Source organism: Chrysemys picta, chromosome 2 (genome assembly GCF_011386835.1).
Source record: "Chrysemys picta bellii isolate R12L10 chromosome 2, ASM1138683v2, whole genome shotgun sequence".
NCBI lineage: Eukaryota > Metazoa > Chordata > Testudines > Emydidae > Chrysemys > Chrysemys picta.
In genome coordinates this window covers 64,004,699-64,028,280 of record NC_088792.1, presented here as the reverse complement: position 1 = coordinate 64,028,280, position 23,582 = coordinate 64,004,699, and the positions used below count along the sequence as shown (strand labels likewise).

The window sequence follows — 23,582 nt, the reverse complement described above, 5'->3', positions numbered from 1 at the left end:
AAAAGGCAAACTGACGCCTCAGCCAGCTGTCAACAAAATCAAACGGACTATTACCTGGTTAAGCAGCCATGCTTTGGCAGGAAAAGGGTGTACGTGAGAAATTTACATCTTGGCAAAGAAACAGCTGGAAGTTCCCGTCCCACAGACTTGCTGTCTCCTGAACCCCAGCTGGAGATGATTTCTCAAAAAGAGGAGGAAAAGATATAAAAATGGGGAACAGATGCTTCAAATGACTCCTCCTTTTTTCTCTGCCCATGGCATCAACAACTACTGAGAAGAAGGAAATTAACACTGAACTGGGGCAGGGGTCCTGCTGAAAGGATTCCAGCCGTAAGACTGCTAAAGCAGGTGGTGAGAGAAACCTCTTGCTTTGAATTCAGTTAACTTGTTAAGTTAGGTGTTAGTTGCATTTCATCTTTTATTTCTTTGTAATCAATGCTGATTTTTATGCCTCATTACTTGTAATTACTTAAAATCTATCTTTCTGTAGTCAATATAATTGTGTTATTGTTTTAACTAAACCAGTATGTGTTTGGGAAATTTCATTTGGGATAACAAGATTTGTGCATATAATTTTCTATTAATTAAATGACAGACTTTATATGAGCTTGTTTTGTCCAGAAGGAGCTGAGCAGTACAAGACGCACATAACTGGGAGAAAGTCTGGGACTGGGAGTTTGCTAGTGTTGCACTGTAGTGTAATTCATGGGTGACTGGCTATAGCACTCATACAATATAGCTGGGAGTGATTTACATGCTGGAGGCTGTGTCTGAACTGACCAGGAGTAGTTGCTCTCACAGCAAAGCACCCCAGGTTGGAGAATTGAGAGGACATGCACAGCTGTCCATCAGTCCATATTGTACCCTGGGTAATGTCACACCCAGTGTCTAAACCTTCCATGCAATAGACCATCCTCCCTGGCCTTCTCCCTGCTAGGCTGTACTCACCATGGCTTGAGCTGCAAAATGGTGCTGTAATGAGCACTCCAAAGCTGAAGTGACAATTAACATTATCGCCATAAATATCTTTAATAAGAAATGCAAGGGAGTTTTAAGACTTATCTTTCCCTTTCCACCGTGACTGTAAATCTAATGGTGTGTTTGTCTGTTTTAATCAGCAGCCTCTGGCATGGTGACTGTGACGGTCCCTCCATGCCTGCTGAACACTGGACCTTGATCAGGCACAAAGAGAAGTAGACCAGGGAGGATATGTCATCTTGCTTCCTTCAAAGGGGATAAAACTAAAGTGAACTAAGGACATATCTACACTATGGGGACTATAGTGGCATAATTATGGTGTTGTAGGTATGCTGGCATAAACCCATAGTGTAGACACAGCTTACGACGACTGAAAGGTTTTTCCATCTCTGTAGGAACATCACCTTCATGAGCAATGGTAGTTAGGTTATCAGAAGAATTATTCCATCGGCCTACCTGCATGTACACCAGGATTTAGGTTTGTATCGCTGTGGTGCCCTGGAGTGTGGACTTTTCATGCCCCTTAGCACCATATCTATGTCAACCTAAATTTTAAGTGTAAGACATTGTGACAAAGTGGGGGATTTTCTTGTTTTTTCCTTGTTTTTCCAATGGTTTGCATGCAGAGGGAGTGGGACCCAGTGTCCCTGGGTGTTACTGGTTTAACGAGGTGAGGGGAGAGGGAGTTTGTTGTTACAGAGGACCGGAGAGGGAACTTGGGACCCCAGCCAATGGCCTGGAAGATGGATACCTCAGCGACTGGTGTCTTGGTGACCCGGAGGCCCAGCTCAGGAGTCGCAGCCGGTTCTGGCCAGTGGGAGGACAATGGGCTGTAAAGAGAGGACCCCGATGACCTAACCAGCTAGAGGGGGTCAGAGGACAGAAGAGAGGAGGCCCAGGCGACCCTTTTTGATGATGCTGTTTACCTGGAGAGAAGCCAATGGACAGAGGCAGGACTTGGGGCCGGTGATATCAGATGCCCAGCTGGGAAGCAGGGGGGCTCTGGGCTGGAGGTGGGGAGCAAGCAGAGCCAACCTAGATGCAGGGGAGACTTGGATGTGGTGTGCTGAGGGAGGCCAGGCCTGAGGCCCTAAGAGTTTCCTGTGCTCACCTCTCAATAAACCCTCCTGTTTTACGCTGGCTGAGAGTCACTCTGGTCTAGAGAACAGGGTTGCATCAACCCCTTCGGGGGGTGGAGGCCCCGGGGGTCTAGAGTGAGTGGACTGCCAGAGGGGGCCCATGGCAAGAAACAGGTGTGCTAAGGCTCGGAGAGGTGCAGTTCCAGGAGGTGGAGGGGCTTAACCCCAAGAGAGAGTGGACCCCCAAGAAGGGCTGTCTCACTGAAATGGGCACCCCTCACGGGACCCAGAGTGGGCACGATCTGTGAGTCCGTGACAGACATAATCTCAAATGAAGGCCATTTTACTTCTGAATGAGATCATCCACACAAGGGTTTAATAAGCTTGAACTTCACACCTTTAGCAAATTTGTCTTAACTTTCCTGTAGGGCTTGTCAAAACAAGGCGTTATTCTGGAAGGAGGGGTTACTCACTGTGACAGTGCATTCCATATTTCTTATGAAAATATGCTTATGATAAGAATATGACATAACTGAGATATACTTTATGCCAGATGGCTCATGTGAGGGGGGAGAGAGAGAAGGGGGGTGGTCAGGGCTTCAGCGGAGCGCTGCCACGCGGCCCATCCCGCCGTGCTCCCTGCCGGGAGGGCTCCGCACCACTCCGGTCGGCTGGGAGGGAAGGACGCTGGCTGCCCTGCCAGGCTTGCTGCAGGGCGCTCCCCTCCTCCACGCCGCTGCCCCCTACAGGGCGGCCAGAGCGGAACCAAAAAAAAAAAAAAAGCGGCCGTGCCGCCCTAGGATTGGGCGGAATGCCGCCTCCTACAAACTGCCGCCCCAAGCACCTGCTTGCTCGGCTGGTGCCTGGAGCTGGCCCTGCTTCCAGAGAAGTTTGCAGCTCCATCAAATGCACAAGCAGCCATCTGTTTGGGGTCCAATTGACAAGCATTTAACTCTTCTAAGGCCTTGTCTACACTACGAGAGTAGTTCGATTTTACTTGCATCGAATTTTTGTAATCGATATTGCAAAGTCGAACGTGTGTGTCCACACTAAGGACAGTAATTCGACTTTGTGCATCCACACTAACGGTGAAAGCGTCGACATTCGAAGCGGTGCACTGTGGTCAGCTATCCCACAGTTCCCGCAGTCCCCTCTGCCCATTGGAATTCTGGGTGTAGCCGGCAATGCCTTCTGGGTAACAAAATGTGTCGAGGGTGCTTTTGGGTAACTGTCGTCATCCGTCCATCACTCCTGCCCTCCCTCCCTGAAAGCGCCGGCGGGAAATCATTTCGCGCACTTTTCCAGTCATTGACAGCGCGGACGCCACAGCACTGCGAGCATGGAGCATGCTGCGACCATCGCTGCAGTTGTGGCCGCTCTCAACGCCTCGCAGCTTATCATACAGGTTTCCCTGAGGCAGATGCAGAAAAGTCAGGCGAGGAGGCTACGGCACCGCGGTGATGTCCTGAAGTCTGAGAGTAGCACGGACCTGTCAGAAAGCAGGGGACCCAGCGCCGAGGACATCGCGGTGGCAATGGGTCATGTTGATGCCGTGGAACGGCGATTCTGGGCACGGGAAACAAGCACTGAGTGGTGGGACCGCATAGTGCTGCAGGTCTGGGATGAATCCCAGTGGCTGCGAAACTTTCGCATGCGGAAGGGAACTTTCCTTGAACTTTGTGAGTTGCTGTCCCCTGCCCTGAAGCGCAGTGACACCCGGTTGCGAGCTGCACTGAGTGTACAGAAGCGAGTGGCCATAGCCCTCTGGAAGCTTGCAACGCCAGACAGCTACCGGTCAGTCGCGAACCAGTTTGGGGTGGGCAAATCTACCGTGGGGGTTGTTGTGATGCAAGTAGCCAAGGCAATCGTTGATGTACTGCTGCCAAAGGTAGTGACCCTGGGAAACGTGGAGGCGATCATAGATGGCTTCGCAGCGATGGGATTCCCAAACTGCGGTGGGGCCATAGATGGAACTCACATCCCTATCCTGGCACCGGACCACCAGGCCACCCAGTACATTAACCGAAAGGGCTACTTTTCCATGGTGCTGCAAGCACTGGTGGACCACAGGGGACGTTTTACCAACATCTACATGGGATGGCCGGGCAAGGTTCATGACGCTCGTGTTTTCAGGAACTCTGGTCTGTTTAGACGGCTGCAACAAGGTATTTACTTCCCGGACCACAAAATAACTGTTGGGGATGTGGAGATGCCTATAGTCATCCTCGGGGACCCAGCCTACCCGCTAATGCCCTGGCTCATGAAGCCCTATACTGGCCCCCTGGACACTGAAAAAGAACTCTTCAACTACCGGCTGAGCAAGTGCAGAATGGTGGTGGAGTGTGCTTTTGGCCGTCTCAAGGGGAGATGGAGAAGCTTACTGATTCGCTGTGATCTCAGCGAAACCAATATCCCCATTGTTATAGCAGCTTGCTGTGTGCTCCACAATCTCTGTGAGAGCAAGGGGGAGACCTTTATGGCGGGGTGGGAGGTTGAGGAAAATAGCCTGGCTGCTGATTACTCACAGCCAGACAGCCGGGCGATTAGAAGAGACCAGCGGGAAGCGCTGTGCATCCGGGAGGCTTTGAAAGCAAAGTTCCTGAGTGAGCAGGGTAACCTGTGACTTTAAAGTTTGTGTACTGAGAAGCTAAACCTGCCCCCGTTTCTTTACCCAGGTAATGTTGACTATCCTATCCAGTTACATACCCCCTTCACCCCCCTTCCAACACACGTTTCGAAATAAAAATAGTTCAACTTTGTTAAAGCACACCGTTTTCTTTAATACTGTTTTCACGGGAATTTTTTAAAACTGGGATGCAGACTGTGGTGCGGAGCGGGTGTAGTGTAGTGACGCGAATGCAGCTTCTAAACTCAAGGATTGACAGGCTCCGCTGCGGTGGGATGGTTGTTTCAACGGAGCCTGTCACCCCTCCTGATCGGGACTGTGTGTATGGGGGGGTCTATGTGACTTTGTGGCAGGGGGAGGACGGTTACAGATCCCCTGCTGTGTGGCTCTGTGATCCTGCCTAAGGACCGCCGCTTAAGATCTGTAACTGCCCTCCCCTGCCACAAAGTCACAGAGCAACCCACCCCCCACCACATAACATGAAAACAACCTCCCAGACTAACCAGGGTAACTAGTCACTGCATCACTGCACTGTGTATGTGCCCTGCTGCTGTGCCTGCCCCCGACTATGTACCCTGCCAAAGGTGACTGTCCTGTCCAATTACCAACCCCCTTTCCCATCCTCCTCCAAAAGAACATGATTGAAACAGTAGTTTACAGAAACGTATTTTTTATTATCAACTACACATGGCATTGGGAGGTGAAACTTGGACGGGGGCTTGTGTCAGGCAGGAAGGAAAGAACTTTTCAAATTTTGGGAAATGAGAGCCTTCTGCTACTAGAGCTCTCTGCAGGGGTGGAGTGAGACTTAGCAGGGACTCTGCCGCCTCTCCTTCTTTGCACTTTGGGTGAGGTGGGTATGGGACTTGGTGGCAGGGGAGGGCGGTAAGAGATGGACTGCAGCGGGGCTCTGTCCTCCTGCCTCCGTTCCTGCAGAACATCCACAAGGCGCCGGAGCGTGTCCGTTTGCTCCCTCAGTAGTCCAAGCAGCGTTTGAGTCGCCTGCTGGTCTTCCTGCCGCCACCTCTCCTCCCGATCCATGTTGGCTTGGTGCATTCGGGTCAAGTTCTCCCGCCACTGGGTCTGCTGTGCTGCCTGGGCTTGGGAACAGGCCATAAGCTCAGAGAACATGTCCTCCCGTGTCCTCCTCTTCCTACGCCTAATCCGCGCTAGCCTCTGGGAGTGTGATTCCAGGCTAGGTTGTGAGACAGTCGCAGATGGGGCTGTGGAAATGGGAAAAAGGGAGTGAATTCCTCAGAAAGAAAAATGTAGTTGTGAACAAAGAACATAGTCTTTCTCTGTGAACAAGACCATGCACAGCACCTATCACATGCGCACTCAGCACAAGGTCGAATTTTCGGCCTTCGCATTCAGTGCCTGGGGTCTTGCACAGCACATTTGAGAAGCGGGGCAGCACAACGGAATTTCTGTTGCAGGCAGACATGGTAAGCCGTACACTTGTGGCAGTTTAAAACTTTTAGATTACCACTGCCCTCATTTCACATTTAAAGCTATGTCAGTTCCTGCAGCCAGCAATCCGGCAAGCGGGAACTCTGCCCCTGTCCCACCCCCTCGCGGCTGTCCCCGGGAACGATCCCTTTCGGCTGCCCCTCTCCCGCCTCCACCGCGTGGCTACAAACCAGCGGTTACAGTTCTGTCAAGGAACGGGAAAGCAGTCCCAACACTAACATTCCCCTACCTAATTAAAAGCAGGTCACCATGGGCGACATCACCCTGATGAGGATCTCTGACAGCGACAGACAGAGAATGTTCCGGGAAAGCCTCCAAAGACCAGGACCGTATGCCGCCCTGCTATGCAGAGCAATGATTCCCGAGTACGTGATAGTCTCGTGGCGCGGCAACGTCTCGTACTTCGGAGGACCCAATAAGGCCGCTCTCCCCAGGAACCTCATGCAACGGCTTTCAAGTTACCTCCAGGAGAGCTTCATCGAGATATCCCAGGAGGATTACTGCTCTATCCCCGGACATATAGACCGCATTTTACTGTAGCTGCAGTAGCAGGGAATAAACAGTAGAGCGGCTTGTGCAGGACAATCACTGAAAACCGGACATTGCTAGATTTTTTTTCAAAACTTGCACTGCCCATGACTAAACCGTTAAGCGCATAGGGCACACTAATCATGAACAACCCATTCTTTTAATTGTTAATATTCCTGTTTTGTTAAAAATAAATGTTTAGATGTTTACAACACTTACTGGCTGATCCTTCACCAGATTCTGTGTCCGGGGTAACGGCTGGGGATGCTTCGTAGGGGATCTCTGTAAGGGTGATGAAGAGATCCTGGCTGTCGGGGAAATCAGCGTTGTGAGCGCTGCCGACTGCCTCGCCCTCCTCATCTCCTTCCTCATCTTCCCCGTCCCCTAACATGTCGGAGGAACCGGCCGTGGACACTATCCCATCCTCAGAGTCCACGGTCACTGGTGGGGTAGTGGTGGCGGCTGCACCGAGGATGGAATGCAGTGCCTCGTAGAAACGGGATGTCTGGGGATGGGATCCGGAGCGTCCGTTTGCCTCTTTGGTCTTCTGGTAGCCTTGTCTCAGCTCCTTGATTTTCACGCGGCACTGCGTTGCATCCCGGCTGTATCCTCTCTCTGCCATGTCTTTAGAGATCTTCTCGTAGATCTTTGCATTCCGTCTTTTGGATCGCAGCTCGGAAAGCACGGACTCATCGCCCCACACAGCGATGAGATCCAAGACTTCCCGATCAGTCCATGCTGGGGCCCTCTTTCTATTCACAGACTGCACGGCCATCACTGCTGGAGAGCTCTGCATCGTTGCCAGTGCTGTTGTGCTCGCCACGATGTCCAGACAGGAAATGAGATTCAAACTGGCCAGACAGGAAAAGGAATTCCAATTCAAATTTTCCCGGGGCTTTTCCTGTGTGGCTGGTCAGAGCATCCGAGCTCGCACTGCTGTCCAGAGCGTCAACAGAGTGGTGCACTGTGGGATAGCTCCCGGAGCTATTAGCGTCGATTTCCATCCACACCTAGCCTAATTCGACATGGCCATGTCGAATTTGGCGCTACTCCCCTCGTCGGGGAGGAGTACAGAAGTCGAATTAAAGAGACCTCTATGTCGAACTAAATAGCATCGCAGTGTGGACGGGTGCAGGGTTAATTCGATGTAACGGCGCTAACTTCGACATAAACGCCTAGTGTAGACCAGGCCTAAGATGTGGGTTGTCACAGATGCAGCCGATGTGTCTTCTATATCTTGAACATCTAGAAATGCATCTACTGGCTTATCACTGACATCAAGATAACGTACACAATAACTTAATACTTGATGCCTATTTGCATTGATGCATTCATCAGCCATGTATGACATTTTTTTGAATGTGGTGAGAGAGTTCTTCACTTTTTCAACTGTTGAGTCTTTCACTGTTGCACCACATGCTTCTAGCCAGTTGTCACGGACTCACAGATTGTGCCCACTCGCAGCCCTGTGCGGTCGTTGGGGGGTGCCCCTTTCAGTGCAACAGCCCTTCTTGGGGGTCCACTCTCTCTCGGGGTCAGGCCCCACCACCTCCTGGAGCTGCACCTCTCTGAGCCTTAGCACGTCTGTCTCTCGCCATGGGCCCCCTCAGGGAGTCCACTCGCTCTGGACCCCCAGGGCCTCCACCCCCCCCCCGAAGGGGTTGATGCAACCCTGTTCTCTAGACCGGAGTGACTCTTAGCCAGCGTAAAACAGGAGGGTTTATTGAGAGGTGAATACAGCACAGGAAACTCTCTGACCCTCAGGCCTGGCCTCCCTTAACCCAGCACATCCAAGTCTCCCCTGCATCCAGGTGGGCTCTGCCTGCTCCTCCTCTCCAGCCCAGAGCCCCTGTGCTTCCCAGCTGGGCATCTGATATCACCGGCCCCAAGCCCCGCCTCTGTCCATTGTCTTCTCTCCAGGTAAACAGGTCGTAAACAGGGTCACTGAGCCTCCTCTCCCTTCTTCTGTCCTCTGGCCCCTTCTGTCTTGAACCGGCTGGTCAGGTCACCGGGGTCCTCTCTGCGCAGCGCATGGTCCTCCCACTGGCCAGAACCAGCTGCGACTCCTGCGCTGCGTCTCCGGGTCGTCAGGTCACCAGTCGCTGGGGTCTCCATTCTCCAGGGCATTGGCTGGAGTCCCAAGTTCCCTCTCCGGTCCTCTGTAACAACAAATTCCCTCTCCCCTCACCTCATTAAACCAGTAACACCCAGGGACACTGAGTCCCACTCCCTCTGCATGAAAATCCCCCACTTTGTCACACCAGTCAGTTGAGTTTCTTGCAGAAAGATAGTGAGCATTTGCTGGTTTTGTTCAGAACCAGTGTTCAACTTCAGGATGAACAAATGACAATGCACTTAACATTGGCCTCCAGTTTGTAGAGTGTGGTATCACTTTCTATTGAAGCAAGAATGATGCCACAGCCATGTTTGTTTGCATGAACTGTGTTGTGTCTCCAGCATTCTTAACAACCTCATTAACACTTACTGGTGTTGCTCTTGGTCAGTGGAGACTCAGAGTTGCTTTCCTATGATATGATCTATGGAGATATACCTATCTCATAGAGCTGGAAGGGACCCCGAAAGGTCATCGAGTCCAGCCCCCTGTCTTCACTAGCAGGACCAAGTACTGATTTTGCCACAAATTCCTAAGTGGCCCCCTCAAGGATTGAACTCACAACCCTGGGTTTAAGCAGGCCAATGCTCAAACCACTGAGATATCCCTCCCCCCCACATAAGTTCACCTCCCACATGCAGGGCAAGAAGGCACCTTGCTTGTTCCTCCAGCTGCTCACTTCGCTCTGGCCACTGTTGTGCCACCGTTCACTCCATCGCTCTGTTGCCGATGTCCCTGTGCAATCACCTTCTGCTGCCACCTGCCACTGTGACCTCTGCTAGTTGGTCTCTTGAGGTTCCACCCAGCTCTCGGTGATTTTAGCTGAACTCTCAGTGGGGGAACCTCACTGCTAGTGCAGACTGGGCTGTCACTTCCACAGAAACACTGTCCCACAAAAAGAAGAACAGGAGTACTTGTGGCACCTTAGAGACTAACAAGTACTCCTATTCTTCTTTTTGCGGATACAGACTAACACGGCTGTTACTCTGAAACTGTCCCACAGCAGGTCTAAGCACTTAGACCTGATTATCAGTGATTTCAGCTGTAGTAGTGGTTACTTAACAAAACAAAAAACTATCTATGGAGCCTAATCAGCTCTGTCTTTAAACAGTGGAGAGGGGCAAGTCAAATAGTACTTGTGACTCAGGCAGACCATCAAGCAAAACACCTGTCCCCACCCTCTCTCTTGATGCCCTCAATCAGCACAGGCTAAGTACAGTTCTAGTGCCCTTTACTCTTACACTAAGAATAACAACATTTCATTCCTCCCCTACCGCTGCATTCAAGTGATTTGTAACCCAACCCCAGCCAAAATCTATCACTTGGGCAGTGCAGCTCTGTTTGCTGGATACCTAGGTAGAATAGGTGTGAATGTAAATACAATCTGGTCCTGAAGCCTTTCCCCCCCAGCTCCCAGCTCATCACTAGCTGTCAGGGAGAGCTCATTTAGACTTTGCTTACAAATCATAATTTGAAATTATTAGGCCAACGTCACCAAAACGAATGCACTGACATTGTCATAAAAAACAACAGCTGTATAAGGAAGCTAGTCTATGTTCAAACTTTTCAAATCTATTATACTTTTTCAGATACACGTATTTTATCATACACTGTATATGCTTTTAAAGTGTGTATTAATGTTTCAATTTCAATTCAAATTTCCAAACAATCACTAAATTGGCAACACTGCATGTAATTAGTTCACAAAATTGGGGGGGGGGAATTCAGAGGGGGTGTAGGGAAATCCCTGGTGTTCATATTTGATCCTTTGGGCTGATAGTCATGCTCTTGTTACTTTTTTTCAATTATGAAGGTACAGCTATCACAGTATTAAATGATATGCTGTATTGTTATCCCAGGCATGTGATTTTAAATGTGATTAGACATTTTAGGAATATGTGCACTTAAAATCTTCACACTGATGCCTGTATTGGGAGTGAAGGCATATTTAGGCCTGGCAGAAGCCTGCTGTGGATTTTAAGAATCTGTTCTGATAATGTTTAATAGTGTAAGCATAAGTAGAACTGTGTACATGTAAGAAATTGCAGAATAATTATGTTTAGCATTGCACATATGTAAGAAATTGCAGAGTAATCATATTTGGGAAAACAAGAAAATATATAGTAAATAAAAAGCTAGAAAATAATAGTTTGAACTACACCTCTACCCCAATATAACGCGACCCAATATAACATGAATTCGGATATAACTCGGTAAAGCAGTGCTCCGTGGGGCCGGGGCTGCGCACGCCGGCGGATCAAAGCAAATTCGATATAACGTGGTTTCACCTATAACACGGTAAGATTTTTTGGCTCCCGAGGACAGCGTTATATCGGGGTAGAGGTGTAATACTAAATTTCTATTGACAGGGGAGGAGAGTTAACATGGAAATGAGAGACTAATACATATGTATAAGAAAAGATAACAAAAAGTTATAAATAAGTTTGTGTAACAAAGGGAGATTGAAGCTGTATTGTCCAGTGCTGCAGGAGACTGTGATGAGAGCATCCCGGTGAGCTTCGCACTTGTAGGTAATTGATCACTACTCTGAGTGTTTTGCCTTAATAAATATTTGTTAGACTCATCTGCTGAGTAAGTGAACTTTAATCCAACAGCCCAAAGTCAGTTCTTTTGTTTGTAGTGATGTAATTACAATATTTTTTAGGACCAGGAAAAAAAGTACTATAACGAACTACATAAATCCTGTGTAATTTATTTTTATTTCATATTAAGTGACACATCTAATGAGAGAGGACTCCTTCATTTATGCCCTTGTGATGAGAATCCTGAGTGGGGCATCATACAGATGTTCTTCTTTAACCCGTTTTTAGATGCTGAAATTTGTCACCTGTCCAGAATGATCTGAGTTTCCAGTGGTTTAATTAAAAATCATGTAAGGAGATCAGATTAAAACAAATTAAATGGTATGCAGAAGAAGTGTATCTGAGGGTCCATTCCCAAATTCATTCAGAATAGTATTCAGTGCTGCTGAGAACAAACAATTTCAGTTCCTCTTTTTCTGCTCCACTTTTGCATCTTATCAACCCAATTTAGCTTCTCCTCACCAAGAATGACCTTTTGTCCTGGGCTTGGCAAGTGAATTGTCTTGCCTGAAGGTGTCATCCTGAAGCCAGGTCAGTCTGCTTTTAAAGATGCAGGGCTTATATGAATGTATAATTTGTCCTTAACTTTAATGGTACTCCATATCTAATATGAACAATGGACAAGATAATGGATTTGTCATACTCCTCCCCCTTTACAAGGTCCTGTCTTGATGGACCAAAAAGGTATGGTCCTCCATCAAGTTAGCTTAACACAATTGAAAAACCATTTCAGCACTCATTAAAACAGGATAATACATATGAAAGCATGTTGGCTGGCTATGTTGTAGCCTAGGCAGCAACCCAGCCAGATAATATGTCTTAAAACATGCTAGACTGCACCTTAAGTGTTAGAGGGACTTTCACTTGCGTTAAGCTAGGGCTACCATACGTCCGGATTTCCCTGGTCATGTCCGGCTTTTCGATCTATAAATAGCCGTCCGGGGGGATTTCTAAAAATGTCTGGGATTTCCCCCGGTTGGCTATTTATAGATCGAAAAGCGGCGGCCAAGCGCTGCTCGGCAGCCAAAGCCCCTTCCCGGCTCCTCCCATCCCCTGCAGCCTTAGCATGCCGTCTGGCCCGGCAGCTGTCTTTCCCCCTCCTCCCCTCCCCTGAATGCTCCGCCCCCCTGCTCCTCCCCCTCTCCTGCTTCCCGCGAATCAGATGTTCGTGGGAAGCCTGAAAAGAAGCAGGGGCAGGCGGGCAGCAGCAGGTATGTGAGGATGTGAATAGGGGACGCGAGGAGGAGGGCTCCGGGGAGGCGCGGCACGGCCTAGTCCAGCCCCGGCCGAGCGGCTCCCTCCAGCCCCAGCGGCTCCGGCCCGGCTTGGCTTGGGCCCCGGGGCACCGGCCGAGCACGCCGGCCTGGCTGCGCCGGCCCGGCCGCATACCCCCAGCCTGGCCCCAGCAGCTCCGGCCTGGCTCCGGCCCCAGGGTGGTGGCCCCGGTTCCGGCCGAGCACACCAGCCCTGGCCCCAGTGGCTCCGGCCCGGCCCCGGCCGAGCACCTCCGGCCCGGCCCCAAAACCCGCGACCCTGGCCGGAGCTCCGGCCAGAGCGCAGCCCAATTCCTGGGCTCTTGTTAAAGCCGGCCCTGGTCAGGGGACGGGGGGTGGGGGGGTTGGATGGGTTGGGAGTCCTGTCAGGGGGCGGGGAGCAATTGGATAGGGCATGGGAGTCCCAGGGGTCTGTCTGGGGGCGGGGATGAGAATATGGGGTGGGGGTGTGGATAAGGGTCGGGGCAGTCGGGACAGGTAGAGTCCTAGGGGGACAGTTAGGGTGGGGGGTTCTCAGGAGGGGGCAGTCAGGGGACAAGAAGCAGGGAGGCTTAGATAGGGGGTGGAGTCCTAGGGGGCAGTTAGTGGCAGGGGTCCCAGGAGGGGGCAGTCAGGGGACAAGGAGCAGGGGGGGGTTGGGGATTCTGAGGGGAGCAGTCAGGGGGTGGGAAGTGGGAGGGAGTGGATGGGATGGTGCGGGGCAGGGCCTAGAGCAGGGCTCCTCCCCCCGTCCTCTTTTTTGATTGTGGAAATATGGTAACCCTAGTTAAGCTAACAACTGAAAACAACACATTTTTATTTTTTGGTTCTTTGAGACAGGACTTTGTCCATGTTGTAGCCTAGACACCAGCACAACAGTGTGGTGGGGGCTCCCCTCTATGGTATCCAGTTCCAAGCTCCCAGCCCTTGCCTTGGGCTTAAGGCCCTCCTATGGCCTTTGGAGAGGCAGATAATCACTCAGAAGTCACTACAACTCCTTTATCAGTAACAAACAATCACGTTATCAGCAACAGTCAGCTTTATCAGCAAAGTGTTCCACTGTATGCATCCGACAAAGTGGGTTTTAGCCCACGAAAGCTTATGCTCAAATAAATTTGTTAGTCTCTAAGGTGCCACAAGTACTCATGTTCTTTTTGCAGATACAGACTAACATGGCTGCTACTCTAAAGACACTCAGGATACCTTCTTCCTGTTTGTGGGTTCTAGATGAATCTCGCATATGGTGCTGTTTCACTGAATGAAGCCACACGTTTAGGCTGCTCCCTCGCCCTGTTCCCCCCCAATCTAGAGCTCAGACTCTTGGTCTGATATGTCTCACCAGCAGCCAACTGCACATGTCCTTTCCAACAGCCCACTGAATTCTTTCTCCAGTCCTAGGAGAGCTGGCAATAGGAAGCAGGAGCAAAATTACCTCCCAGCTCTCTAGGCAACCAGAACGCTTTGAGGGTGGAGAGTCCAGCTTCTTCCTGTTTGCTTACATACACACTCCCAACCACTAATCGGGGGGGGGGGGGGAAAGAGCTAGGTTTCACAGCATGGCTGCTGATCTGTGGAGTTGAGGCTTCACAACAAGTTAGCATTACCTCCTTTCATATGATTGATTGCTGGTCTGTATATTCAGTAAACCTCCTCCCATAATGAGATAGCTGTAGTATGTTTAGACCCTGCATTATGACAAGACACTTTTTTTCAATAGTAGCATAGCTTTTCTCCCTTAATAGTATTTTTGGCATAGCTAGATTATTTGTTATTATTGTTATTATTATTAATGTTGTGATAGCACCTAGAAATCCCAGTCATAGACCAGGACCCCAGTCATGGACTAGGACCCCATTGTGCTAGGCACTGCACAAACACAGAACAAAATGATGATCCATGCACTGTATAGGATTTCTTTCCTTATCCCTCTATACTTACTTACATCAGGAGAGCCCTTAAACCAGTGTCAAGCATCTGTGAGCACCAGGAAGGATTTGTCAAAATCTAGGTTAATTAGCACTAGGTCTTTAGTCAGCTCCTGTTCCAAAAAATGGAAGGCCTCTTGACAGTGGTCTCTTTAAACTACCTTCTTATACACACCTGTAATAGATGTAACACTGTTGCTAAAACTGGGCACAAACCATGTACTGCAAGTGGCCCATCCTCTAAGGATTGGGCATTTTTCTGTGTTTTGTGGACTGTACTATTTTTATGACTTCTACATTCATTGACTAGGGGTAGATCCATCTATTTCCAACCTGGTACTTCAGCCATTGCCACCTTATGCTTTTCTACTTTTACTATTAGCCCAGCCATAGGCATGGGAAGTAGGGATGCAGGGGGTGCTGCAGCACCCCCAGCTTTTATGTGGGCCCCCATGCCTGGGACTCCACTCCCCAGCTCGGGGGCTGGCCCCATGCCCCAGTTGCTGTCTCTGCGTCCGAAGCCCTGCTCCTGGCCCTCTGCCTGGGACTCCGCTCCCCAGCCTGGGGCTCTGTTTTGACACCATGTCAGAAAGGATCAGAGCAAACTGTTCTTACAATGAGGTAAGTGCTTTATTGGTACAGTCAGAGCCGTCCAGTCCATAGGATGGACTGGGGCAACTGCCCCAGGTCCCACGCTTTGGGGGCCTCGCGCTTTGGGACGCAGGGTCAAGGGCGGCCTGGGGGACTAGCGGGGGGCCTGGCACTGGCAGCAATGAGCGACCCGGCCCCAGCCTGCCCCGCTCCACCCCACCGGCTCCCGGCGTCACTCGGGGGAAGGGGTGGAAGCTGGAAAGAAGCGGGGCAGGGTCTTGGAGGAAGGGGTGGAGTGGGGGTGGAGCCTGGGCCAGAGGGAAGGGGTTGTCCCAGGCCCCACGCCAACCTAGGGACAGCCCTGGGTACAGTAATAACAAAATGACAGTTACTTAGCACTAATTCCAGTTATAGTGAGACCTATTATATTAACTCTTTAAGTTGGGTGACCAGAGGTCCCGTTTTTAAAGGGATAGTCCCGTATTTAAGCCCTCCTGCAGGTTTCCTGACTGTTTCTTAAAAACGGGCAAATTGTCCCATATTTTTTGTCTCCCCCCCCATTGGTACTGGCGGGTCCTGCTGCTGGTCAGATCCCTGCTCGCCAGCCACCCGCCCACCAGGGATGAGTGAGGGGGTCCAGTGGACGATTATGGGAGTGGGTGTGCAAGGCTGATGGCAGGGCAAAGATGCAGTGCGCGGGGCAAAAGCCAAAAGACTGCTGTTGGCCATGTTCTGCTGTTAACCCTGGCAGAAATCTGGGCAGGGAGGGTCGAGTCGGTCAGTCACCCTCCCTGTGTGAGAGAGGTGTATGGGAGTATGTGTGTCACCTCTCCCTGTGTGAACCCTAAAACTTTAAAGATAAGAAGGTAAATAAAAAGAATCCAACTACACAGTATTTCTTTTTAACAAGGGCTCAGTCAACTTGATGTTAATTTTAATGTTTGTACTGCATAGTTCTGTTTGATTGCCGTTGAACTCACTTGAATACGAGTAATTTTACCAGGGGTCCCGTATTCATCATAGGGAAATACGGTTGTGAGAGGTTGGATCCCAGAAACCCCCTTGGGAACTGCCAACTGATGTGCCAAGACTACTTCTGCCCCTGCTTTCCCTGCCAGCTTGAGACTCCAGCACCCCGTATTGCTGAGCCAGACACGCCAATCTGCTCCACTACAGACTCGGGGTCTGAACCACGTGCCCCAAAGCTGAAGACTTAACTGAAAGCAACTTACAAAAGTGTTCCTGTCTTTAACACTCAGATGTTCAACTCCCAATGGGGTCTAAACCCCAAATAAATCCATATTACCCTGTATAAAGCTTATACAGTTTATTAAATATAATAAATATAAATAAATATAAAGTTTATTTTGCTTGGTAATTCACTTTGTTCTGTCTGTCACTACTTGGAACCACTTAAATCCTACTTTCTGTATTTAATAAAACCACTTTTTACTTATTAATTAACCCAGTGTATGTATTAATACCTGGGTGAGGGGGGCAAACAGCTGTTCATATCTCTCTATCAGTGTTGTAGAGAGCGAACAATTTATGTGTTTTACCCTGTGTTCATATCTCTCTATCAGTGTTATAGAGAGCGAACAATTTATGTGTTTTACCCTGTGTTCATATCTCTCTATCAGTGTTATAGAGAGCGAACAATTTATGTGTTTTACCCTGTATACAGGGTAAAACACATAAATTGTTCGCTCTCTATAACACTGATAGAGAGATATGAACAGCTGTTTGCCCCCCTCACCCAGGTATTAATACATACACTGGGTTAATTAATAAGTAAAAAGTGGTTTTATTAAATACAGAAAGTAGGATTTAAGTGGTTCCAAGTAGTGACAGACAGAACAAAGTGAATTACCAAGCAAAATAAAATAAAACACGCAAGTCTATGTCTAATACAGTAATAAAACTGAATACAGATAAAATCTCACCCTCAGAGATGTTTCAATAAGTTTCTTTCACAGACTGGACGCCTTCCTAGTCTGAGCACAATCCTTTCCCCTGGTACAGCTCTTGTTCCAGCTCAGGTGGTAGCTAGGGCATTTCTCATGATGGCTCCTCCCTTTGTTCTGTTCCACCCACTTATATATCTTTTGCATAAGGCAGGAATCCTTTGTCCCTTTCTGGGTTCCCACCCCCTCCTTCTCAATGGAAAAGCACCAGGTTAAAGATGGATTCCAGTTCAGGTGACATGATCACATGTCACTGTAAGACTTCATTACCCACTTGCCAGCACACACATATACAGGAAGACTTACAAGTGAAACAAAGCCATCTACAGACAATTGTCCTGGTTAATGGGAGCCATCAAGATTCCATACCACACAAATGGCCCACACTTTACATAATTACAATAGGCCCTCAGAGTTATATTTTATATTTCTAGTTTCAGATACAAGAGTGATACATTTATACAAATGGGATGACCACACTCATTAGATTATAAGCTTTGTAATGATACCTTACAAGAGACCTTTTGCATGAGGCATATTCCAGTTATATTATATTCATACTCATCAGCATACTTTCATAAAATCATATAGAGTGCAACGTCTCAACGGTCACCCTATCTTTAAGTGCATTTGAGCACTATGTGGAGAGGGAAAGGTGAGATTGAGAAGATATGTGTACGTGTGGAAGGGAAGCACAAGTGATTAGACAAGTGTAGATGATGTGGAATTAGAGGAGGATGGAAGGCAAAAGTGAGATTTGCATGTGAGAGAGTGAAAAGGGCATGAGGCAAAAGGGACTGTGTTTGTATATGCAGGGCCGGCTCCAGGTACCAGCTAAAGAAGAAAGTGCTTGGGACGGCCAAAACCAAGGGGCAGCACTCTGGCTGCTATTGGGGCGGCACATACGGGTTTTTGGTGGCAATTCTGCGGCGGGTCCCTCAGTCCCTCTCGGAACGAAGGACCTGCTGCCGAATTGCTGCCGAAGAGGGGAGAGGCGTGATCGCGCTGCCGTGGCTTTTTTTTTTTTTTTTTTCTGCTTGGGGCGGTGGAAAACCTGGAGCCGGCCCTGTGTATATGGTACAGTGGAAGGGGGCGACAGTGTAAGCTGAAGGATTTTGTGTGTCTGAATGGGAATAAAGACAGTTTGAAAGTTCATGGAGGAGGTGCTAGAGGGAGATGTGGGGATTTGTATAAGAACATAGGAGGGAGGAGATAGCAATCAGAACCTGAGATGAGGAAGTTTTAAATAGACTTATATAAACATATGGGAAGGAGGTTGTGACATTGCACTTCACATGATTTATGGAAATATGCTTATGAATATGACATAACTGGAATATGCTTTACGCTAAATACCCCTTGTATGGTGTCATTAGAAAGCTTGTAACCTACTAAGTGTGTTCATCCTATTTGTTTGCATGTATTATTTCAATATCTGGAGTTAGGAGAATAAGATATAAATTTGTATCACTGATGTAAAAACATATTAAGTGGAGGCCATTAAGGGTGCTCCAGAAACAATCAGTTGTAAATGGCCTTAGTTACTTGAAAGCCTTCCTGTGTACCTGTGGGCCAGCCCATGGGGAATGGAGACTAGGGGTCTTACAGTGACATGTCACCATGTCACCTGATAATGAAATCCATCTTAAATCTGGTACTTTTCCATTTAGAAGGAGGGGTGGGGACCCAGAGAGACAAAAGATTCCCGCCTTGTGCCAAAGCTATAAAAGGGGGTGGAGCAGGACAAAATACGCTGCCAGTCATGAGAAAACCCCTCCTTACCACCTGAGATGTCTGCTGGATCTAGTAAAGAATGTACCGGGGAAAGGATTGGGCCCAGACTAGGATGGAGTCTAATCTGTGAAAGAAGCTTATTGGAACATCTTTGAGGGTGAGATATTACCTGTAATCAGTTTCTTAACGTATTAGACTTAGACTTGCGTGTTTTGTTTTATTTTGCTTTGTGACTTACTTTGTTCTGGCTGTTATTACTTGAAACCACTTAAATCCTACTTTTTATATCTAATAAACAAAAGTGATTTTATTAAACCCAGAGTAAGTGATTAATACCCGGGAGAGCAAACAGCTGTGCATATCTCTCAGTGTTATAGAGGGTGAACAATTTATGAATTTACCCTGTATAAACTTTATACAGAGTAAATTGGATTTATTTGGGGGTTTGGATCCCATTGGGAACTGCGTGCTGGAGACAGGTAACCTGCTGATCTGTTTTCAGTTAGTCTGCGACTTTGGGGGTGAGTACCAGACCCTGGGTCTGTGTTGTAGCAGGCTAGCATGTTTGGCTCAACAAGACAGGATTCTGGAAGTCCCAAGCTGGCAGGGAAATCAGGCTCAGAGGTAATTTCAGCACATCAGGTGACAGTCCCAAGGGGGCCCCTGTGACTGAACCTGTCACTGAGGTGAGATTTAAATAAATTGATAAGGAGATGAGGAGAAAGTATAGGTCATGTGGGTACTGGAGCATGTGTATGAGGTAAGATTAATATGTACGCACCTGTGCAGGGAAGGTGTTGGTATGTTGGGGGTTGCAGTGAGAAGGCATAAGGGGACCACCTGCATGCCATGTTGGGCCTCCTGCATCTCACAGTGTGTGTATAGGGTTGCCAACTCTGACTAAAGCTATTCTGGGAGATTTTTTCCCCCAACATGACATGATGTCATTTTCTTAAAATAGCCCATTAAAATCTCCCAGATTGCTTTCAGTAGTCACCGGGAGATTGATGCTGATTCTGGGAGACTCCAGGCCAATCCTAGAGAGTTGTCATCTCTATGTGTGTATGAGAAGAGAGTGAGAGCTTGAGCAGGCCAGTATGTGTGTGCAATTGTGGGGGGCTCTGTTAGGGTGACCAGATGTCCCGATTTTATAGGGACAGTCCCGATTTTTGGGTCTTTTTCTTAAATAGGTTCCTATTACCCCCCACCCCCGTCCTGATTTTTCACATTTGCTGTCTGGTCACCCTAGGCTCTGTGCATGTGTTTGTCCGTTCGGTTTTGTGGGGGGTTGTGCATGCTAGCGTGTGTGTGCGGTTGTGGGGGCTTTGCATATGGCAGCATGTGGGCGCATTGAAGAGAGTACTCTGTGCAGGGAGATGTGTGTGTGTGTGTGTGAAGAGGACACGCTGTGCATGCTGGTGTAGAGTGTTGTGTATGCCAGTGTGTGTGTGCCTTATGTACGCCAGTGTACGTTGGAGGAGAGTGTTGTACATATCAGTGTTAGTCTAAGGGAGCCTCATAAACATTAGTTTCAGAGGGGTAGCCGTGTTATTCTGTTTCAGCAAAAACAATGAGGAGTCTTGTGGCATCTTAAAGACTACCAGATTTACTAGAGCATAAGCTTTTGTGGGCTATGGAAAAAAAAAAGAGAGAAAGCTTATGCCCTAATAAATTTGTTAGTCTTTAAGGTGCCACAAGACTCCTAGTTGTTTTTTCATAAACATTAGTGTGTGGTGAGGAGAGAAAGGTGGGACCTCATGCATGCCAGCATCTGTGTGTGTGTGGAGAGGATGGGCACACACACTGTTGTGGGGGGCTTCATGCACACTGATTAGGATGATCACCCATCTTTTATTTTAAAGGACCATCCCTTGCTTCATTGATTTGTTCCTTAGGGTTACCATCCATCCTTTATTTTAAGATGAATTGAAATGTATTAAAATTTATAAGTACCATTTTAAATATTAAATTGAAGCTTAAGATAATTGCATTGTCTACTTGAGGGCAGTAGAAATATACACTTGAGAGAAAAATACATGATATGCTAAGGAAAAAAGTGTTTCCTTAAAATGTCTCTTAAAATAAAGTGTTGACCCTTATTTTTCATGTGGTTTTCCCTTATTTCTATCCAACAAAGGTGGTCACCCTAATACTGATGTATATGCAAAAAGAACAGGAGTACTTGTGGCACCTTAGAGACTAACAAATTTATTAGAGCATAAGCCTTCGTGGGCTACTGCCCACTTCTTCGGATGCATATGCTCTAATAAATTTGTTAGTCTCTAAGGTGCCACAAGTACTCCTGTTCTTTTTGCGGATACAGACTAACACGGCTGCTACTCTGAAACCTGTCACTGATGTATATGTTGAGGGAAACACTGTGGACATTTCTGTGAGGGAGAGGAGGACTGTGCACATCAGCACGTGTCTCTGTGGCAGTAGTGGGCCTCTACACATTGATGTGTGTGTACTGGGGGGTTGTACACACCGCAGCATGTGATGTGCGTATGTGTAGGGGGGCTCACCAGCGTGTGTTGTATGTGTAGATGGTAGGAGGCTTGTATACACTGATGTGTGTGTGTAGGGGCGAAGGGGCTTGTACACACACCAATGTGTGTGGTGTGGGTGTAGATGGCAGAGGGCTCATACACATTGGTGTGTGTGTAGGGTGACAGGATTTGTACACACTAGTGTGTGTGTAGGGGGCTTGTACACACTGATGTATGTGGCAAAGGGGCGTATACTGGTATATACAATACTCTCCCCCAACGTACACTGGCATACATAAGGCACACACACACTGGCATACACAACACTCTACACCAGCTAGGGTGACCAGATGTCCGGATTTTATAGGAACAGTCCCTATATTTGGGGCTTTGTCTTATATAGGAGCCTATTACCCCCTCCATCCCCTGTTCCGATTTTTCACACTTGCTGTCTGGTCACCCTAACCCTGGTGTGCACTGCGTGTCCTCTTCACATACACACATCTGCCTGCACACAATGCTCTCCTCAATGCGCCCACATGCTGCCATATGCAAAGCCCCCACAACCGCACACACACGCTAGCATGCACAACATCCCACCCTCAAAAAAAACCCCGCGCAGACATACACATGCACAGAGCCCCCCCACAACCGCACACACTGGCCTGCTCAAGCTCTCATCTCACTTTCTGCTCATACATACACTGTGAGATGCAGGAGTCCCAACACAGCGGGGGGGAGGGGGCGGAGAGAAGCTCATACAAACTGCTGTGTGTTGTGTGTAGGGGGGCTTATACGTGGTGATATATGTTGTGTGTTTGGGGGTAGCTCGTACAAAGTGCGGTGGGGGGGCACGTTCGCAGCGGCGCGTGTTGTGGAGGGGGGAGCTTATACGCAGCAGTGTGTTGGGGGGGATCGTACAAGTCCCGTGTGTTGGAGGAGGCCGGTGCACACCGTGGGTGCGCGCACTAGGGAATCGCGCCGCAGGAGGAGGAAGGGGGTAAATGGGGACAGTATCTCGCCCCCAGTGCGGGCGGGGCGAGGCGGCTGAAGGCCGGCCCCTCACCTCAGTCACCTCCCCTCCCTGCCCGCAGCGCCCCCCTAGTGCTGGCGGCGGCGCCGGGCGCCTCCTTTGTGATTGGCGGGGCGGCCCCGCCCCCTGCGCGGTGTCGGGCGCAGACGAGGCAGAGGCGCCATTTTGCGCTGCCGCCGCTGCCTGCAGGACGGGTCCGGAGGCTCTGCGGGGAGGGAGGCTGGAAGGAGGCCGCTGCCCGTGACTCGCGTCCCCGTTCGCTGAGCGCAGCAACCAGCACCCCGCCGCCATGAGCGACGTGGAGGAGAATAACTTCGAGGGGAGGGTGAGTGGCGAGCCCACCCGGGCCGTACTGGGGGAGGCCGGCCCAGTCCTCCAGGGAGTGGGGGAGGGGAGAGGCGCTCTTTTCCGGCGGGCCGGGAGGCGCGTTAGCTTCTCCCTAAGATGGCGCCCCTCGGCGGCGCTGAGCCATCGACGCCTCCCGCCGCTACCCCCACCGGGCTCTGCGCTGGGCCGCTGTCCGCGCCCCGCTGCCCTTCCTCGCCCTGCCCCTTCCCCTTGCTCCCCACCATTTAGCCACGGGGCGCCCTGCTCTGCTGGCCCCAGCACTCGCATTTCTTGATGCGGGCGATGCGCCGGGCTACCTGCCCACCCAGAGCCGGCTTTAGGAAGTGCGGGGCCCGATTCGAACAGTTTTGACGGGCCCCCCGGCAGGGATGACTGAAAAAAAAACCACGTAAAAAAACATGTGGGGCTTGTTCTCACCGGGCGGCACTCGTAGTCTTCGGTTTGTCCTTCACTCGCTCCGGGTCTTTGGTGGCACTGAAGGACCTGCTGCTGAAGTGCTGCCGAAGACCCAGAGCGAGTGAAGGACCCGCCGTTGAAGTGCCGCCGAAGACCCGGAGCGCTGCCGGGTGAGTAAAAATTAAAAAGGAGCCTCTAGCCAGGGAAGGGATTCTCGGCCACTTGCCCCCACCCCGGCGGCCCTGCCACTGGGCGCGGGGCCCTCTTAGGCGCGGGGCCCAATTCGGGGAAATTGGTGGAATTGGCCTAAAGCCGGCCCTGTGCCCACCTCCCGTTGAGCCCGCCGGGGGTCCCTTGTCACCCGCAGCCCCGGGGAGCGCGCTCTGGGTTTTGCCGGAGCCCTTCTCTCTTTTCCCCTTTTCGGGCTCCGAGTCCAGCTCGCCCATCTCGAG

At 49.7% G+C, this 23,582-nt stretch overlaps 2 protein-coding genes across 17 annotated transcripts in view; one reads left to right on the top strand and one right to left on the bottom strand.

The window, feature by feature from the left end:
• Nucleotides 1–3,433: 3,433 nt before the first annotated feature.
• LOC135981339 (uncharacterized) lies at nt 3,434–8,005 on the bottom strand. The gene is made up of 2 exons (XM_065583365.1): nt 6,901–8,005; nt 3,434–5,906 (listed from the first exon to the last, which is right to left on the bottom strand). Exons 1-2 carry the CDS (start codon nt 7,475–7,477, stop codon nt 5,431–5,433), a joined length of 1,053 nt encoding a protein of 350 aa, XP_065439437.1. The 5' UTR covers nt 7,478–8,005; the 3' UTR covers nt 3,434–5,430.
• Nucleotides 8,006–22,384: 14,379 nt separating this feature from the next.
• Nucleotides 22,385–23,582, top strand: part of TRA2A (transformer 2 alpha homolog) — a 51,690-nt gene continuing 50,492 nt past the window's right edge. For 6 of the 16 annotated variants that reach the window (XM_065583355.1, XM_065583354.1, XM_065583352.1 and 3 more), the window contains exon 1: nt 22,520–22,711. In XM_065583355.1, coding sequence (XP_065439427.1) covers nt 22,676–22,711 — 36 coding nt within the window. In that variant the 5' untranslated portion in view covers nt 22,520–22,675. The other 10 variants (XM_005290858.4, XM_024106747.3, XM_065583356.1 and 7 more) reach the window with 10 other exon arrangements.